General features: G+C 42.7%; 1 protein-coding gene across 1 annotated transcript in view; it reads left to right on the forward strand.

Annotated features, from left to right (window-relative positions):
* PCNT (pericentrin) overlaps positions 1-20,625 on the forward strand; it is a 179,207-nt gene that overhangs the window by 143,755 nt on the left and 14,827 nt on the right. Inside the window, 3 exon segments of the mRNA XM_037829956.1 lie at positions 6,968-7,233; positions 8,127-8,229; positions 9,023-9,196. Of these exon segments, the coding sequence (XP_037685884.1) occupies positions 6,968-7,233; positions 8,127-8,229; positions 9,023-9,196 (543 nt within the window).

Genomic DNA, 20,625 nt, shown 5'->3' on the forward strand with positions numbered 1-20,625 from the left:
CCACGTTTAGCTTCCTGTGATCCCACAGCAGCCTCAGTGGTGTCCAGGGGCTCCCGTTTCTCCACGTCCTCACCAACACTTACTTTCAGTTTTATAGTAACAGCCATCCTGGTGGGTGGGAAGTGTTATCTCATAGTTTTAATTTCTCTTTCTTTAATGGCTAATGATATTGAGCATCTTTTCAAATTCTTTGGAGAAATGTCTGTTCAAATCCTTGACTCCTTGTTTTAAACTGGGCTGTTTGTCTTTTTGTTACTGAGTCATAGGATTTCTTTATATATTCTGAATATTAAACCCTTATCAGAAACATGGCTTCCACATATTTTCTCCCTTCATCCCTTTTCACTTTCTTGATAATTTCCTTTGACACACAAAAGCATAACTTTGATGAAGTCCATTTTATGTATTTTTTTTCTTTTATTGCTTATACTTTTGGTATAAAAATCTAAAAATCCTTTGCAATTACTCCATTATTGCCTTATTTTGACATTTAGTTGCTTTTTTGTATCGTACCATTTGGATTCCCTTGTTCCTTTCTCTGTATTTTTAAGTTACTTTCTTCCTGGTTATTTTTGTAATTACGGTGAACAGTTTCCTAACAACCTAATTCAAGTAGCACCAATCTAGTTTCAGCCAGGTACAAACTCTACTCCTATATAGCTCCTTCCCTCCCCCTTTATGCTGTTATTGTCTCAGATTTTGTCTTTACATATTGAATATCCATTAACATGGATTTAAAATACTATTTCACACATTTGCCTAAGTCATACTGGGGGGAGGTTACAAACCAGAAGTAAAATAATACGGGATTTTATAGTCACCTGTGTACTTGTCTTTACCACTGCTTCTTATTTCTTCCTGTGGCTTAGACTCGAGTCCTTTTGTTTCAGCCTGAAGGCCTTTCTTTAGCTTCTTGTAGGGCAGGTCTTCTGGGAATGAACTCGTTCAGGTTTTATCTGTAAATTCGTAATTTCTCCTTCATTTTTGAAAGGTAATTTTGCCAGATACAGAATTCTTAGTTGACAGTGTTTTTCTCTGAGGGCTTTAAACATGGCACCCTACTGTCTTCTGGCCTCCGTGGTTTCTGATGAGAAATCCACTGTTAATCTTGTTGGGGATCCTCGTGTGTGAGAAGGGCTTCTCTCTTGCTGCTTTCAAACTCCTCGCTGTGTCTTTGGACCTTGACAGTTTTGCTGCCATGTGTCTTGGTGGAGACTCTTACAGTCTGTCCTGTTTGGAGTTTCTTGAGCTTCCTGGATGTGTATATTTATGTATTCCATTGATTTGGGAAGTTTTCAGCAATTATTTTTTAAAATTTTGTTTATTGAGATATATTCACACTCCATACACTTCATCCAAACTATACAATCAGTGTTTCAAAATATCATTACATAGTTGTCCCCTCATTACCACAATCAATTTTAGAGCATTTTCATTACTTAAAAAAAAAAATCCCATACCCCTTATCCTTTCCTGTTATTGACCCTTAGCATTGGTGTGGTACATTTGTTATTGTTGGTGAAAGAATATTAAAATATTACTGGTAACTATAATCCATAGTTTGCAATAGCTGTGTTTTTTTCCCCATATATCCCTCTATTATTATTATTATTTACATTTGTAGTAGTTCATGCAAGTTATAGGTTTATATAAAAGTCATATAAAAACACAGTGTTCCCATATACCCCCCTATTGTTGATGCTTTGCATTGGTGTGGTATCTTTGTTACTGTGAAAGAGTATTGAAATACTACTGTTAACTAGAGTCCATAGTTTGCCTTGAGGTGCATTTTTTCCCCATGTACCACTCTGTTAACTCCTTGTAATGGTGTTGCACCTTTGTTCCAGCTCATGAAAAGACACTTTCTGTTGGTACTGTTAACCACAGTTGTCCACCACAGGCTTCTCTGGGTCACGCAGTCCCGTGTTTTACCCCCCAGCTTTCCCTCTAGGGATGACACGACTTCCCCTTTGAACCCCAGCCTCAGGCATAATCCAGCACTGTTAGTTACACTCAGCCTCATGTGCTGCCATCACCTCTCTCCATTTCCAAACATTCAAATTCAACCGAAAGATTCCAGGCACACTGAGTATCCGCTCCCCACTGTCTGTGCTCAGCTGTCTCCTGGTAACCGGGATGCTAGATTTCCTGTCTGGGTGTGTGCCTGCGGCCGCAGTGTCTCCGCCTGTCTGCCAGCTCGCCCTGGACCTTGCCCCGTCCTCCTGGCCTCCCAAGCCCTAGCACGGCTGCTCCGGGCCCTTCCCGCCTGTCCCCGGGTGTTGAGCGCGGCCCCTCCTGTCCCACCAGCTTCCCGGAAGGTCTCTGGCTATACTTTCCTCCAGGACTTTTTCTGCTGGTCTCTCGCTTGTCATTCCGGCACCTCAGCGATGTGTGTCCTGTGTCCTTGATGGGGTCCCACAGGCCCCTCGGGCTCTGCTCATCTTTACTATATTTTCTTTCTGCTCCTCACACTGGATAATTTCAATTGTCCTGTCTTCAAGTTTGCAGATCCTTTCTTTTTCTTGTTTATATCTGCTGTTGAATCTAATGTTTTTCATTTCAATTACTGGGCATTGCAGCTCCAGAGTTTCTGTTTGGTTCCTAAATAATTTCCTTCGTTTATTTAGTTCAGACAGCATTTTATTAATTTACTTTACTTCTTTGTATGGATTCTGTTAGCGCTTTGAACATATTTAAGAGTAGATTCAAAATCTTTGACTGATATTTCCAGTGTATACACTTCCTCAGGGATGGTTTTTGGCAAATTCTTGTTTTGAAATGTTTTGCTTTTTGTTGTTATTGTTCTTGTTGAGGACCAGGGCCATTAATTTACTATTAATTAACTATTCCATACTTTTTTTTTTTTTTTTTTTTTTTTGCTTCCGTTGGGGAATGGAAAGAAAAAAGAGAAAAGAATAAAATAGGTCCTGCCTCTTTGAGCCTTCTCTGCTGCTTTTGCCTGAGGGGCTGGAGCAGTGGCCGCCCTCTGAGCTGCCCCAGGGATCTGAAGTGGCCGATCCAAAGCAGTAGTCAGCGGTCAGCCCACCTCCCAGACCTCGGAGACCCGGTTCCTGTCACCCACCCTGGCACCAGCCGCACCAGGAGCCCGGGCTGCAGGAGGGTGAAACTCCCCGACGTTTACTGCAGTTTATCGGCCTCTTTGTCCCACTCTTTCCTGTTGTTCTGTTAGATTTCATTGTTCCAAGTAGTTGACGCAGACAGTTCCTGCCAGTTTGGTAATTGTTTTGTTGGACGGATTGATTCCCGCAGCTTCCTGCTCTGCCCACTTCCCACAGTCATCCGCTAGCTGGGATTCTGATAGGGATTGGCTTGAATCTTAAATTGCACAATCTTAAAAATGTTAAATTCTGACACAAATATGGGATGTCTGTCCATTTACTTAATCTTTAGTTTCTTTCAACAATATATTTTAGTTTTCAAAGAATAAATTTTGCATTTGTTTAATTTATTCCTATTTGTATTTTTGATGCTATTATAAATGGAACTTTTTGTAAGTATCATTTTCAGATTTTTCATTGCTATAGAAATAAAATTGTTTTTTTATATTGATCTTCATCCTATATCCTTTCTGAACTTCTTTATAGATCTAATAATTTATTAGAATAGCTTTAGGATTTTGTATATCCAAGGCTTTGTCGTCTGTAAGTAGAGAAAGTCTTACGTCTTTCCTTTCTGATGGGATGCCTTTTATTTTTTGTTTTGTCCTAATTGCTCTGGATAGAACTTCTAGCAGTAGGGCAGCAAACGTCCTTGTTTCGTTCTTGGTCTTAGGCAGGTCTTAGGTCTTAAGTATGATGTTCGCTGTGGGTTTTTATTGATGTCCTTCATCAGGTGGAGGAAGTTCCCTTCAATTTCTAGTTTGTTCAGCTTTCCTGTGGTCATGAGAGGGCGCTGGGTTTGGCCGGATGCTCTTTGTGTGTCTGTGGCGCTTATGTGGCGGTTTCCGTTACACTGTCAATGTGCTGTGGCACCGCGACTGGGCTGTTGTCAGGGGAGCCCCGCGTTCTGGGGGGTCCCTTTAATTCTTTTTAAAGGTTGCTGGTCCAGTTTGGTATGACTTAATTGCTTTCTTTTTTTTCCGTGGAGTATCTTTGTCTGGTTTTGGTATCGGGATAATATTGGCCCCAGAGGATGAGCTAGGAAGTGTCCCTCCCTTGTAATTTTTGGATGACCCTTAATTTTTAGTTAGATTTTATGTCTACCAAAATCCTTTGTTTCTGAGAAAATAATATTTTGCTTCTTCTTATCTATTGACATTTGTTTTATCCTCTTTAATACATTTTTAAAATTAAAAAAAATAACTTCACTATTTCTGTTCTTTTTATTTTGTAAAGTAAAGGAAGTTCTTAAAAACACAGGTAAAATAAACATCCTTGTCTTTTCAGTGGTTAAGAAATAAACATCTGTTTCTAATCACAAAACTCCTGGTTTTAAAATTTTACAAGGACAAATTAGATTCCAAAATGCTATAAAGTTAGCTTGTAAGTTTGTTAGTTTGTAAGTTCATATTGCAGCTTTGTTGTGATATAATTCATATACCATGGAGTTCGCTCATTTAAATTGTACAATACAGTGTGTTCTGGTTTGCTAATGCTGCCAGAATGCAAAATACCAGAAGTGGATTGGCTTTTATAAAGGGGGTTTATTTGGTTACAAACTTACAGTTGTAAGGCCAACAAAGGGTTAAAGCTAAGGCGTCAACCATACGGCACCTTCACTGGAGAAAGGCCATTGGCATCCGGAAAACCTCTGTTAGCTGGGAAGGCACGTGGCTGGCGTCTGCTTGCTCCCAGGTTGCGTTTCCAAATGGCGTTCTCCAAAATGTTGCTCCTGGGGTGTTCTGTCCTCTCTTAGCTGCAGTTGCTCTTCAAAATGTCACTCTCAGTTGCTCTGAGGTCCTTGTCTGTGAGCTCCTTCATACGACTCCAGTGATCCAATTAACACCCACTCTGAATGGGTGGGGCAACACCTCCATGGAAATTATCCAGTCGTATTTTTCGTTCACAGTTGATTGAGTCACATTTCCATGGAAACACTGAATCAAAGGAGTCCAAACTAATCAACACTAATATGTCTGCCCCCACAATATGGCATCAAAGATAATGGTATTTTGGGGGACATAATACATCCAAACTGGCACACAGTGCTTTTTAGCATATTCAGAGAGTTGTGCAACCAAAACTACAATCAACTTGAGAACATTTTCATCACCCCAGAAAGAAACCCTGTCCCCCTTAGCAGTCCCTGCGCAGTGTCCTCTGCAGTCCCGGCAGCCCCACCTGCTCCGTGTCAGCGATGCGCCAGGGCTGGCACCCCCGGGAGATGACACCACTGTGTGGCTCCTGTCACCGAGTGCAAGGTTTTCAAGGGGCATCTGTCGTAGCTTGGATCGGTAACAGTTAATACTTTTTTGAACAGATATGATATTTTCAGAACGTTTCTGGTAGTCTCTCTCCAGGACTCTTGGACAGTGGGGGTGTGTTTTGGAGGGAAGGACAGTGGCAGAGTGTGGCTGAGGGTGGTCCCGAACCACCTGGGTGGGCCTCGGTCAGGGGCCCCGGGCTGCACTCACGATCTGGAGCATGTGTGTCTGGGTCTGGGGGTGGGTGGGCAGTGGGGCCTTCTTTCCCCTGGGAAGAGGGGTCACAGCTTTCACATGCGTCTCAAGGGGTCTTTCCCCTTTGAGAATTTCCCAAAATTGGCTGAGGTTTTCAGCCAAACCCTTTTAGTTAATTCTCACTTTTTGTTAAACTGAGTGGTAACATGATTGCTTAAAAAGTAAAAGTAAAAATCTTTCCTGGCTGCGGTAGCCACTTTTCTTCTCATGGCGCCTGGCGGTGTGCCTCTCAGGTGTTGTTTTTGTCCTCTCTGGTGCCTAGAGTCTGGTCCCGGGATCCTGCCGAGGCCCTCGTGGCCGCGCCCTCCCACAGCCGCCATTCCACAGCAAGTGACAGCACCTGTGCCTTCGCTTTCCTGGTCTGGAAGAGGGGCGAGGTGACAGCCCTTCTGCCTCAGTGCAGTAAGAGGAGGTTCAGGAAAGCGCTGTGGGCTGCGTGAGCTGGGCTGGCTGCCCACGTGGACGCGAGCAGCTCAGCCCCCTCCTGGCTCCGGGGTCCCTCCAGCACCCCCAGCACTTTGTGAGGCGTTGTCAGTGGCTCCCCTGCCCAGGGGCCTCTGCTTGCCCCTCCACGCTTGGTTTCCACCTGCTTTCCGTCCCTTGACGAGGCCCCTCTGTGCCACTGGCCGGCCCCGAGCAGCTCCTCGCCACCTCAGAAAGGGTCTCTCAGGGAGCTTCTGAACTGCGCCCTCACTTTTCACCCCTGTTAACCACTCGCACCGTTTCCTCTTGAGGGGCAGCGAGCCCCTGCGTGCGGCCTCTGCCTTTCCCGGGCACTCAGTTCAGGGCTCCTCAGCACGTCGATAAAGATACACTGGGGGCTCGTTAGTCTCCACTTGTTCAGGCTCCAAGGCTGAAGGGGCTCCAGGAACTCAGCCTCAGCCACAGGGCTGCACGCAGGCTCCACACAGGGCAGCGTGTGTGTGCAGGCGTGTTCACGCATGTTGTGGTGCGTTGGCGTGTGCCTGCGTACTGTCCCTGCACGTGTCAGCCTGGTGTGTTGTGGGGTGAGGAGGACCCAGTGCCAGGTCCTGTGGAAGTTTAGCACCTGAGGCCGCTCTCATTTTACCCTGAGTGTTTACCTTGGAACTGGCAAAGCTGCATTTTTCTCAAAAATAAAAATAAATGCATTTGGCACCAGATCTCGGCAGGCTGATGAGTGCACTGTGAGTTAAAAGGCCCTGGGACTCGTGTTGTGCCAAGAGCACGTCTGCCCACCCCGCCATGAAGCCCTGGGCACTGCTGCGGCTCAGCCTTTTGTGTGGCCGCTTGGATTGGGAGCATGTACCTGATGGGTCTTTCTCGTGTTGTGTTTGCCATTGATCACAGCGAGAGTTGGAGTTACAGCGTCAGCGCGATGAGCATAAAATCAAGCAGCTTCAGCAGACTGTGAGGGAACTGGAGGCAAGAGAAGCAGCTCGGGGCACGGAGGGCGTTCGCACGGATGCTCTCCACAGCGCTGCCCACACAGAGCTGTGCTTTCCACCAGAACCTGAGCATCTCCGAGAACAGCAGGAGGAGCTGGAGAAGATAAGGCAGCAGCTGCTCTGTGCTGCTGGGTTTTTGACCAACTTTATTAACCAAACCATGGACAGGTACGAGCATAAATTAGAACCAGTTGGCACGACCTTGGGTAGGAGCCTCGTGTGCTTGACCTTAGCTGAAGGCTGAGGAGCGATGCATGTGTGCTTTTCAAAGGAAGGGCAGTTCTGAAGTTTTGGCTAAGTATGGGCATTTCTTCAATTTCCGATCCGTGTCCTCTATTTCCCTCCCCATGTAGTTGGATAAATTAGAGGGCGGGGCTCTCCTGAAGGATATTGACAAACTGTATTTGTTACGTTTTAATTTGACCTTGGGCCAGGTTTTCCTGTTGGCTGGTTCCCACTCACGCGGCCCCTTTATGCCCATGTGGGTTGCTGGCCCGCGGGCAGCCAGGCCCAGGTGCCGGCTCCATCCCCTGCCTCTCCCTGGTTCCAGCAGGTGCCCTCACGCCTGAGGCCCTCTTGGGTCGCTGATGCCACTCGGCCGGACACAGATTCACAGCCTAAGGACCTGAAACCATGTTTTATGTGAACAGGAAAAATTAATGTCAAGAGTTGCCTTTTTCCCTATAGACAGAAAATCAGCAAATACGATTCTCATTTTTACAGCTGAATTTACAGAGCAGCATGATTTCTAAGGAAAGTTTCCTTTAAGGCAATAGTTTTAATAATTGACACAAAATTCTAGAGGAAAATGGCAGCAAGTGCAGTTGCGAGTGCAGGGGGGCCTCCTGCTAGCCCCCCATGGCCTGCGGGTCCCTCGGCACCCAGTGCAGCTCTTGCCAAGGCCCAGCAGCTCTGCTGTGTCCACAAAACGGCTCCCAGCCTCACGGCCTCCAGCCAGCAGCCAAGTGGTCTCCTCTCCTCAGAGACGCCACGTGTAGCTTTGGGATTATCAGTCAGTTGAAAACCGTTTGGACCTTTTAAATGCCTGTTTACCTTTACAGAACAATTAGTGACTGGACCTCATCAAATGAGAAAGCTGTGACTTCTTTATTGCAAACCTTAGAGGAACTAAAATCTGAATTAACCACGTCTGCTTCTTCTCAGGTAAGTGTGGTGCTCATGGCCGGGTGCTGTGGCTCTCCCATCTGTTCTCATGGCCGCGTGGCTCCCCAGTTCATCCCTCCCTTTGTTCCTGGCTGCCCTGTCATCACTGAGGGACCATGGCTGAGTCAGAGCGTATTGTGCCTGAGGTGACACCCGCCTTCCCATTGCGGTAGCCGCCTCTGTCCAGACGGGGTCTAGTTTCTTTGTCTTCTCTTATGTGCTCGCCTCCGTCTTTTCTGCTTCGGGTGGCGGTCTGTGTGAGCCATGCCCCTCCTGTGGTAGCTGCGAGCGTGTGGTGAGACACGAGGGCCTTCTCTGGGGCAGCTCCTCTGGCCCCCCAGTCCCGGTGCCCTTTCTGTCTCCGTAAGGGTCTGAAAAGGCAGAGTTTAGGGAGCACTGTGTGACCTGTCGAGTCGCAAGTCCCCGTGGGAGGAGCCCTCTCTGCACTTGCGTGCACAGCTTAGCTTTGATGCACTCAGGAGGGGCTCCTGGCCGGGGGAGGGGCTGCGCCCGCCCGTGTGCCCTGAGGGGCTCTCCCTGGTGCAGGCTGCTCCTCTGGGCACCACAGGGAGCACCTTGGGCTGTCCTCCCCACAAGCTGCCTTCTGAAGGCGTTTAGGGGCCGTGGAGGCTGAAGTAAACACCGCCAGGTGTCTAATGGCAGTTACTCTGGAAGCCATAAACATGTTTAAAATTACAATCCCTGAAAATAACCCATGATAGAAAAATAACAATGTGCGTGCCTTTTATCAAAATAATGCTTATCCATTTATTTCTGTTTTCTTCTTCTCAAGAAAAAGATGGCAGCAGAGCTGCAAATCCAGCTTGTGGACGTCTTGCTGAAAGACAATGAGTCCCTTACCAAAGCACTCAGCACAGTGACCCAAGAGAAGGTGGAGGTGTGCAGAGCCGTCTCCAAGCTCGAGAGGACTCTGAAGCACCATCTGCAGAGGGGCTGTGCACTGAGCGTACGTGTGCGCGTCTGTCTCTCAGCGGGTCGTCTGAGCGCCTCCCCAGGGCCCGGACCACGGGGGTCTAGATTAGCTGTCCTTGGCACCACGCGGGGCTCCCTCGCTGCCTCGGGGACGTGTGCGTGGCTGTTTCCCAGTTAACTGCAGTGGGTGCTGTCCTCTCCAGCTTGGGGGCTTGCCATGTGGTCCAGAATACGTTATCTGACATCTGTCCTAGTAGCACACTGCATGGCTTATAGCAACAGAAATTTTATTGTCTCAGTTTTGGAGGCCAGAGGTCCAGCAATTCTGGGTGTCAGCGGGGCCTGAGGGCCGTAGGGTTCTGGCCATGGGTGCCTGAAATCTGCGGCTCTGGAGCCACGCAGCCTCTTGTGGCCTTCCCCTCCATCCAACTTTCCTCTCCTTGTAAGGACCCCAGGCGTGGTGGAAGAGGGGCCACCCGAATCCACTGGGCCTCTTTCCAGTAGGAGCGTGATCTGGGCACCGGGCCGAGGACCCAGACGCGCCCAGAGCAGCACTGGAGCAAGTTTTCTGTTGTGCTTGTAGACGCTCGCTGCGTTGTGTTGTATGTGAACCCCAGATAATGGTTGATGGATATTCCGATCAAATTAGAGTTTTATTTCACTTAAATGATTTATAAATTTTCCTGATTGTGTAGTTTGATAGACTTTTTTCTGGCGTATCTAATTTTTCCTTCATTTTTTTTGGAACTGTTCAACACTTTGAAACTTATTCTTTAATTTACCTGCAGTAAAGCTGACCCTTCTTTGGTGAGCAGTGGTATGAGCTTTCAAACCTGCACACCTCCCATGTGGCTGCCTCCATGAACAGGATTCCGAACGGTGCCAATGCCCGTGGCGAGGCAGCATGCCCAGCCCCAGCCCCCTGCGGCAGGCCCTGGCCCGTCCTCCCTCCTGCTCGTCTGCATTTTCCCGGGCGTCGGACAAGTGGTGTCATATCACATATGCCCACTTGAACCTGCTCGTGAGGCATTTGAGGTTCCTCAGGGGGTTGGTGTATCAGTTTGTTTATCCTTTTATCTGCTGAAGGACATTTGGGCTGTTTCTTCTGCGGGGAGGTTTTTGTATGAACGTAATTTTTCGTATCTCTAGCTAAATACCTAGAAGCGGGAGTGCTGGGTCACATGTGAGTTCACACTCACCTGTTAAACGAACTGCCAGCCTGATTCCAGAGAGGCCGTACCACCAGCAGAGTGTGAGAGTTTCGGTTACTATGAATTTTCACATGTGGAATTGCCAGTATTTTTAATTTTAGCCATTCTGTCAGGTGTGTAGTGGTATCTCATTGTGGTTTTAATGTGCATTTCCCTAATGACTTAAGATATTGGGCATCTTTTGCATGTGTTTGCCATCCATATATCCTCTTGGTTGAAGTGTCTGTTCATACTCTGGCCCATTTTTAAAATTGGGTTGTTTTCTTATTGTTGAGTTTGAGAGTTCTTTGTCACATATGTATCTGCAAACATTCTCTGCCAGTCTGTGCTCATCTCTTTCTCTGTATGGTGTTCTTTGCAAAGCAAAAGTTTTTATTTTGATGAAGTCCAGTGTATCACTTAGTTCTTTTACCTACAGGAGTTTTATAGTTTAACATTTTCTTTTGGACCTATGACCAATTTTGAGTTACTTTTTGTTTATGGTTTGTAGTGCTGGTTAAGGATCATTTCTAGGTATATGCATATTCAGTTCTAGCACAATTTGTTGAAAAGACCATTGTTTCTCCACTGTACCTTCCTAAACAATCAGTCAACAATATTTCTGCACGTATTTCTTGACTTGGTCTTCTGTTCCATTGGTCTCTGTGTCTATTCTTTATCAGCTTTCATGATTAATGTGGTTTATTTAAATTTTCATATCAGATAACTGGAATTCTCCAACTTTATTCTTATTTTTTTGTTCAGATTGCTTGGGATATTCTAATTCCCTTACCTTTTACTATAAATTTTAGAATCCTGCATGGGACATTGTGTTAAATCTATAGATCAGTCAGGAAAGAATTGGATGGGACTATAAAATGGTGTAGCCACTTTGGAAAACAGTCTGGCCGTTCCCCAAAAGCTTAGGCATGGAGTTACCATGTGCTCCAGCAATTCCATTACTAGGTATTTTCCCAAAAGAACTGAACACAGATGTCTTCACAAAAAGCTGTATACCACTTATCATAGAGCATTATTCATAACAGTCAAATGGAGAAAGAACTCAAATGTCCATCAGCTGATGAATAGATAAGCAGAAAATAGTTTATACAATTGGAATACATTCGTACAATGAAATATTCATTTGGCAATAAAAAGGAATGAAATGCTAGTAAATGGAACAACATGGATGAACCCTGAAAGCATTAAAATGAAAGAAGCCAGGTACAAAAGGTCACATATTATATAATTTTATTTATAGGAAATGTCTATAACAGGCAAGTCTGCAGAGACAGAAAGTAGATTCGTGGTTGCCAGGGACTGGGGCAGGAGGAGACTGAGAAGTGACTGCTAGGGGGCACGGTTTCCTTTTTTGGGTGATGAAAATGTTCTGGGATTAGACAGTTGTGTTGGTTGCACAACTTTGTGAATAAAAACCAGTTGAATTGTACACTTTAAAAGGATGCATTTTATGGTATGTGAATTATATATCAAAAATTTATTATTTAATAAAACTGGGAGAAGAATTGACATCTTAACTATATGACTTTTATAATCCATGAACATGGCCTGTCTCTATGTATTTAGGTTTTTTTTTTTCTTAGTGTTAACACCTTACATTGTTTTTTTTTTAATTGCAATTTAATTGAGATATATTCACACACAAAGTATACAATCATTGGCTCACAGTTTCATCATATAGTTGTGCATTCATCACCACAATCAATTTTAGAACATATTCATTACTCCAAAATAAATAAAAATAAGAAAATACTCAAAACATCCCATACCCCTTATTCCCCCCATTATTTATATACACTTTATATATATATATATATATTTTTACATTTTATTTTGAAATAAATTCAAAGTTACAGGAACAGTTGCAAAAACAATACAAACCCCGTACACAGAACTCCAGTATTCCCTGACCCTCCCCCGATACCCTGGATCCACTAACTTTAACATGTTGTCACATCGCTATTTCTTTCCCTCCCTCCCTCCCTCCCTCCCTATCTATCATCCATCGTCTATTGCTCTGTCTTCTGAACGTATGAGAGCTAGCTGCACACATCCTTGAACAAACACTATAATTCACATACACAATTCCCATGAACGAGAACATTCTTTTATGCAATCCCAATAAGCGTAGCTAAGAAGTACAAGAGATTCAACAATGATACAAAGCTCACATTCTGTATTTCCTTTTCCTTATGTCTCAACTGTGTCCCTTTGAGCCTCCTCTCCTCCATCCTCAGATCCCATCCAGGGTCATCCTTGGCATTCAATTGTCATCTGTTTAGACGGTCTGTTTTTTTTTTTTCCTCAATTGTGGAAACATATATACAGCCTAAATCTTCCCATTCCACCCTCTCCCTAGCATTCCATTAGTGGGATTAATCACATTTAGAATGTTGTAATGCTATCACCTTCCCACCATCCATTATTAGAAATTTCCCTTCACCGCAAACAGCAACCCTACACTCATTTCTTAACTCCTCATTGCCCCTTCCCCCATTTCTCTTAACCCATACTCTACTTTTCATCTCTATGGTCATATTCTCTGATAATTTCTTTGTGTTTACTGTGGGGCTTAAAATTAAACTCTTAAATCCATAACAATCTTGTTTTTCTTTGAAACCAACTTAATTTCAATAGGACACATGAACTATGTACCTATACTCCTCCTTTCCCCCACCTTTGTATAGTTCTTGTCAAAAATTACATATTTTACATTGAGTTCAAAACCACTGATTTGTCATTAGAGTCTGTGTATTTTATATCATGTAGGAAGTAAATAGTGGAGTTACAATTCAAAAATTATTGACTTCTATTTGTATTCCATTGTGGTCAGAGATTTTGCTTTGTATATGTTCAGTGTTTTTTTTTTTTTTTTTTTTAATTTCTTGAGGCTTGTTTTATGTCCCAGCATATGGACCATTCTGGAGAAAAATCCGTGATCACTAGAGAAAAATGAGTGTCCTGTTGATTGGCAATGTAAGGTTCTATATATGTCTGTTAAAATTCTCTATATCTCTTTCTCCTTTCTTTGTCTCTCTGTTGGTAGGGCTCCTTTAGTGTCTGAAGTAGGGCAGGTCTTTTATTAGCAAACTCTCTCAGCATTTGTTTGCCTGTGAAAAATTTAAGCTCTCCCTCAAATTTGAAGGAGAGTTTTGCTGGATAAAGTATTCTTGGTTGGAAATGTTTCTTTCTGAGTTTTAAATATGTCATGCTACTGCCTTCTCACCTCCATGGTGGCCGCTGAGTAGTCATAACTTAGACTTATGTTGTTTCCTTTGTATGCAGTGAATTGCTTTTCTCTTGCTGCTTTCAGAACTTGCTCCTTCTCTTCAGTATTTGAGAGTCTAATAGAATATGTCTTGGAGTGGGTTTATTTGGATTTACTCTATTTGGAGTTCGCTGGGCATTTATGCTTTGTGTATTTATATTGTGTAGAAGGTTTGGGAAGTTTTCCCCAACAATTTCTTTGAATACTCTTTCTAGACCTTTACCCTTCTCTTCCCCTTCTAGGACACCAATGAGTCTTAAATTTGGATGTTTTATTTTATCTGTCGTATCCCTGAGATCCTTTTAGATTTTTTCGATTTTTTTCTCCATTCTTTCTTTTGTTCTTTCATTTTCTGTTCTGTGGACCTCTAGGAAACTGAATCATTGTTCAGCTTCCTCTAATCTTGTATTATGAGTATCCAGAGTCTTTTTAATTTGGCCAACAATTTCTTTTATTTCTGTAAGATCTTCTATTTTTTTATTTATTCTTGCAATTTCTTCTTTATGCTCTTCTAGGGTCTTCTTTATGTTCCTTTTATCCCGTTCCATGGTCTTCTTCATGTCTTATATCCTGTGCCATGTTTTCATTCCTCGATTGTGATTGTTTGTTTAATTGTTCCAAGTACTGTGTCTCTTCTGATATTTTGATTTGGGTGTTTGGGATCGGGTTCTCCATATCGTCTGGTTTTATCATATGCATTAAGATTTTCTGTTGTTTTTGGCCTCTTGGCATTTGCTTTGCTTGATAGGGTTCTTTCAAGTTGTAAAAAAAAAAAAAAAAAAAATACCAATCTAATTTTTCAGAAATACAAGTTGGTGACGTACGCTTTCTCCAGCTAACCAGCAGATGGCGTCTGCGAGTCACCTATACCCCTCAAGTCAGTTCTCCACAACTCTGTCTCTGTGGTGTTTGGGGAAATGAGTTTTGTGGGGTTCAGTTGGTGAACTCAGTTTGGGTTTGTTGTTGGAGCCGTCCGCCCTGAACATGGTATGTGTGTCTGGGTGGTCAGGGACGCAGGGCAGCTTTAATATTCAAACCTCCCAGGTGTTCCTGGAGATTCAAGGCTGTTGCAAGAGTCTAAGCCTTCATTTCAGTTCTGCCCCAGACCCTCTCTGTCGCTGACCCACAAATCACCAGCATTGACGTAGTGTCCCTGGGTTTTCTGAGCGGGCCCCCCTTCTCAGCTGTGATCTTCCAGGACCTCTGCTGAGGGAAGGCTGTGCTACGTCACTAGTGCGGGTCGTCCCTCAAGGGAAGCCCCGGGCCGCCAGGCCATGCAGGGTCGCTCTCTGCCTGATGCAAAGATGAGCCTGTAATTCTTGACTGGTGTAAGTTCTGAATGAAAGGCAGGTAGTTTAGCTGGGCCCCACACCTTTCCTCTTAGAGAAGATAGTCACCCTAGGGGGAGGTCATTAGCATTTCAGTGGTCAATGGTCTCTCTCTGCCTGTGCTATACTCTTGTCTGGGTCACAGAACTGGGAACCGAAAATGGCCGAGGCTTTCTCCACTGAGTCGAAAAAGGAACAGAGCTAGTCCGAGGACACCCTCCGGCTCTCCAAGGTCAGTCATCACCCAAAGCCTCTGTCTACTTGTTGGGGATTTGTACCTCATAGTGAGCAGTTCATACTCGCAAATTAAAACCCCAGTTGGAGCTCAGCTGAGCTATATTCGCTTGCTGGGAGGAAGCTTCTCTCTGGCACCACGAGGCTTTGTAGCTCGGGCTGTGGGGGGCGGGGTCTCCTGATTTGGATCCGCAGTTTGTACTTACAGGTTTTGTGCTGTGATCTCGGGCAATCCTCCCAATTCAGGTTAGTGTATGATGAGTGGACAGTCACATTTGTCCCCCTGCAGTTATTCTGGATTATTTGCTAGTTGTTTCTGGTTTTTTTTAGTTGTTCCAGGGGGACTACTTAGCTTCCACTCCTCTCTATACTGCCATCTTAGATCCTCTCCATATTTAGATTTTTTAAACATTTCTTTCTTCAGTGTTTTGTAGTGATCAGCATACAGATTCTACTGATTTATACTGAATATTTTGTTTTTTAGGGGGCTATAATCAGTGGTAATTGTAAAAAATTTTGCTTTCTATTTATTCATGGCTAGTATATAGAAGTATGTTTTGTTTTGTTTTGTTTAATGTTGCCCTCACATTCTGCAACACTCAAGTTTTTTTAGCCCTATGAGTCTTCCTGCTAGATTTTCTGTATCGACAATCATGTCATCAGCAAATTGTTTCTTTCTTTCCAGTTTGAATTCTTTTGTTTCTTTTTCTTGCCTCATTGCACTGGCTAGGAATTCCAGTACATTGTTGAGGAGAAGTGGTGAGGATTCACGCTTGCCTAGTTCACAGTCATAGGGGGAAGGAATTCTCTCTTGTAATTTATTTTGTGAATCTCTTTTATCTGTTTGAAGAACTTCCCTTTTCTGCCTAGTTTGCTGCAAGTTTTTATCATGAAAGGATGTTGAAATTTGTCATGCTTTTTTGTATTTATTGATATGATCATGAGGTTTTTCTTGTTATTCTGTTGACATGGTGGATTATGTTGATTTTTTTAAAAATGAAATTTTATTGAGATATATTCGGACACCCTGGATTCCATCGAAAATATATTATCAGTGGCTCACAATATCATCACACAGTTGTGCATTCATCACCACAATCAATTTTAGAACATTTTCATTACTCCAAAAAAAGAAAGAAAAGAAAACCCAAAACATCCAATACCCTGTATCCTCCACTCTGTATCCCCTCTCCCCCATAACTGACCCCTAGCGTTGGTGAGGTACATTTGTTACTGTTGATGAAAGAATGTTAAAATATTACTGTTAACAATAGTCCATAGTTTACATTAGGTGCATTTTTTCCCCACTTACCACTCTATAATTAACTCCTTATAATAGTGGTGTACATTTGTTCTAGTTCATGAAAGAATGTTTTTATATTTGTACTGTTAACTACAGTCATTGTCCGCCACAGGGTTCATGTTACGCAGTCTTATGCTTTAGCCTCTAGCTTTCCTTCCAGTGACATACATGACTCCAAATGTCCCCTTTCAAAGACATTCACACACACTTCAGCACTGTTGATTATACTCACAATACTGTGCTACCATCACCTCTCTCCATTTCCAAAACAATTACTTTCAACCTAGTTAAAAATTCTGCACATATTAAGCAACCATTCCCCATTCTCTACCCTTAGTCTATCTCTTGGTAACCTGTATTCTAGATCTTAACTCATGATTTTACAATTACAGTGAATTCATATTAGTGAGATAATACGATATTTGTCCTTTTGTGTCTGACTTATTTCAAGCAATACAATGTCCTCAAGGTTCATCCATGTTTTTGCTTCAGGACTTCATTCCTTCTTATGGCTGACTAGTATTCTGTCACGTGTATAATCATATTTTGTTTATCCATTCATTGGACACTTGGGTTGTTTCCATCTTTTGGCAATTGTGAATAATGCAGCTGTGAACGTCAGTATGCGAATGTCTGTTTGTGTCCCTGCTTTCCGATCTTCTGGGTGTATCCCAGGTAGTGGGATTGCCAGGCTGTAAGGCAACTCTATAGTTAGCTTCCTGAGGAACCGGGAAACTCTCCTCCACAGCAGCTACTCCACTCTGCATCCCCACCAGCAGTGAACGAGTGTGCTATTTCTCCACATCCTCTAACGTTTGTAGTTCCTTGTTTGTTTCATGGTGGATGTTCTAGTAGGTGTGATATGGTATTTCACTGCAGTTTTGACTTGCATTTCCCTAATAGCTAGTGATTATGGGCATCTTTTTATATGCGTTTTAAGCCATTTGTATTTCTTTTTTGGAAAAATATCTGTTCATGTCTTTTACCCATTTTTAAACTGGATTGTTTGTCTTTTTATTGCTGAGTTGTAGGATTTCTTTATATATTCTGGATATCAAACCCTTATCAGAGATGTGGTTTCCAAATATTTTCTCCCATTGAGTTGGCTGCCTTTTCACCCTTTGATAAAGTCCTTTGAAGCCTAGAAATATTCAGTTTTGAGAAGGTCCCATTTGCCTGTTTATTTTGTTGCCTGTGCACTGGCTGTAAGATCTTGGAAACTACTGCCTATCACTTGATTGTGAAGATGCTTCCCTACGTTTTCTTCTAGGGATTTCATGGCATTGGCTCTTTTTTTTTTTTTTTTTTTTCCCTTGTTTTTCTTTTTTTTTTTTTTAACTTTCCTTTCTTTTTTAAATCAACTGTATGAAAAAAAAACATACAATAAAAGAACATTTCAAAGAGACCATAACAAGGGAGTAAGAAAAAGACAACTAACCTAAGATAACTGCTTAACTTCCAACCTGTTCCTACTTTACCCCAAGAAAGTTACCTAATATAGCAACATTTCTGTGAACTTGCTCCTACTACATCCATCAGAAATTAACAGACCATAGTCATTCCTGGGCATCCCCAGAATGTTAAATAGCTTATCTGTTCTTCTTGGATTATTGCTCCCCCTTCCTTAATTGCTCTCTATTGCTAGTTCCCCTACATTCTACATTATAAACCATTCGTTTTACATTTTTCAAAGTTCACATTAGTGGTAGCATATAATATTTCTCTTTTTGTGCCTGGCTTATTTCGCTCAGCATTGGCATTGGCTCTTATATTTGAGACTTCAGTCCATTTTTTTTTTTAACCTTCCAAGTGCAATTTAACAAGTAGTTAGAGAGCAAATTTCAAAGAATGTTATGGGTTCCAGTTCCACAATTTCAGTTATTTCCTTGTTGTGAAATATAGAATATATACAGAAAAGTGTTAACTTTCAAAGCACAATTTAACAAATACCTAAAGAGCAAATTTCCAAAAATGTTATGAGTTACAGTACCATAGCTTCAGTTATTTCCTTATACTGAGATATAACATGCAGACAAAAGGGTGACAGCTTTCAAATTACAATTTAACAAGTAGCTATAGAGCAAATTTCAAAGGATGCCATGCTATTCCAATACCCCAGCAACTAAGAAAAAGAAAATTATATAGAGATTGAGTATTCATAATCCTTTGTTAAATTTCGTCTTGTCTGTTGCTACCTCTTCCTCTAGTTGAGTCACTTTCCTGATCTTCAGGGGTGTCTAGGCAGTGGCCACCCTAACTTGTTCATGTTGAAAAGGGGTGTCGACATTATGGGAAAAGGGGACACAACTGCTTGATGTTCTTGAAGAGACTATTGCCTCTGGGTTTGGGGACTTAGCTGGCATAGGAGGTCTCTAGAGGATTTAAGTTTCTGAAGAATAAACTTAGTGAGTGAAACTTTTATAGAGTCTCAGATTGGGACCTGGGTATTCTTTAGGGTTTTTGGAACTACTGTTGACTTCGGCTTATCATGCTGTGGTCATTTGGCATATCTAGGTGAAGCTTGCATAGGAATCACCTCCAGGACAGCCTCTTGACTCTATTTGATTTCTCTTAGCCACTGAAACCTTATTTTGTTGCCTCTCTTTTCTCTCTTTTGGTCAAAAAGGCATTCTCAACCCCTCAATGCCAGGGTCAGGCTCATTCCCAGAATCCATGTCCCATGTTGCCAGGGAGACTCACTCACCTGGGGGGTCCTGTCCCATGTCGGGGGGAGGGTGATGAGTTTATTTGCAGTGTTGGGCTTAGTAAGAGAAAGCCCACGTTTGAGCAACAAATGAAGTTCTCTGGAGGTGACTACTAGGCACAATTATAGGTGGGCTTAGTCTCCCCTTTACAGCTCTAAGTTTCACCAGAGCAAGCCTCAAGATCGAGGACTTGACTTATAAAGTAGAGGGTTCCTATGTTCACATAGCATATGTTCTGTCCATGATAATCCATCCATAGCTGGATGGATCACTTAGTTGTACAGTCCTCATCACTCTGCATTTTAAACAATTCTCATGACCCAAAACACCTCATAACTCTTTTCAGCCATTAATTATTTGTCCCTAGTATTTGTATGGTTCTAGTTTGGTATTCCTATTAATTATAGTTCCTAATATGCGGTAGGTAGATTTTTCCCATATACCATTCTGTTGTCAACTCTCCACTAGTGTCATACCTTAAAAGTATATTATGCCAACACCTATCTATATTTGTACTGCTGATCTGTGGGATAGATGCCCCTATTCACATTCAATACAATTCTGATACTTTTAATCCCATCAACAGTCATCACCCCTATCCATTCCCATTAACATATCTGAACATATTAGATTATCATTCCCCCTCACTAGCTTCTATCACTAGGTTCCCAATATTCTACATTATAAGACATTGAGTTTACATTGTTCAGATAGTTCATAGAAGTGGTAACATATAATATCTCTCCTTTTGTGTCTGACTTATTTCACTCAGCATTGTATCTTCAAGGTTCATCCATGTTGCCATGTTTCAGGACCTTGTTTCCTGTTACTAATGCATAGTATTCCATTGTATGTATATAACACATTTTGTTTATCCATGTGTCTGTTGAAGGGCACTTGGATTGTTTCCATCTCTTGGCAATTGTGAACAATGTCGCTATGAACATTGGTATGCAAATGTGTTTGTGTCACTGCTTTCAGATCTTCTGGGTATATATTGAGAAGTGGAATTGCCAGATCATAGGGTAACTCAATATCTAGTTTTCTGAGAAACCGCGAAACTGTCTTCCATAGTGGCTGTACCATTATACATTCCCACCAGCAATGAATGAGTTCCAATTTCTCCACAGGCTCTCCAGCATTTGTAGTTTCCTGTTTGTTAAATGGTAGCCATTCTTATTGGTGTGAGGTGGTATCTCATTGTGGTTTTAATTTGCATTTCCCTAATAGCTAGTGAAGATGGACATTGTTTTATGTGTTTTTCAGCCCTTTGTGTTTTCTCTTTGGAAAAATGCCTTTTCGTATCTTTTGACCATTTTATAATTGGGCTGTTTGTACTACTGAGTTGTAGGATTTCTTTATATATGCAGGATATTAGTGTCTTATCAGATACATGGTTTCCAAATATTTTCTC

The sequence above is a fragment of the Choloepus didactylus genome, chromosome 1, assembly GCF_015220235.1.
Source record: "Choloepus didactylus isolate mChoDid1 chromosome 1, mChoDid1.pri, whole genome shotgun sequence".
Taxonomy (NCBI): domain Eukaryota; kingdom Metazoa; phylum Chordata; class Mammalia; order Pilosa; family Megalonychidae; genus Choloepus; species Choloepus didactylus.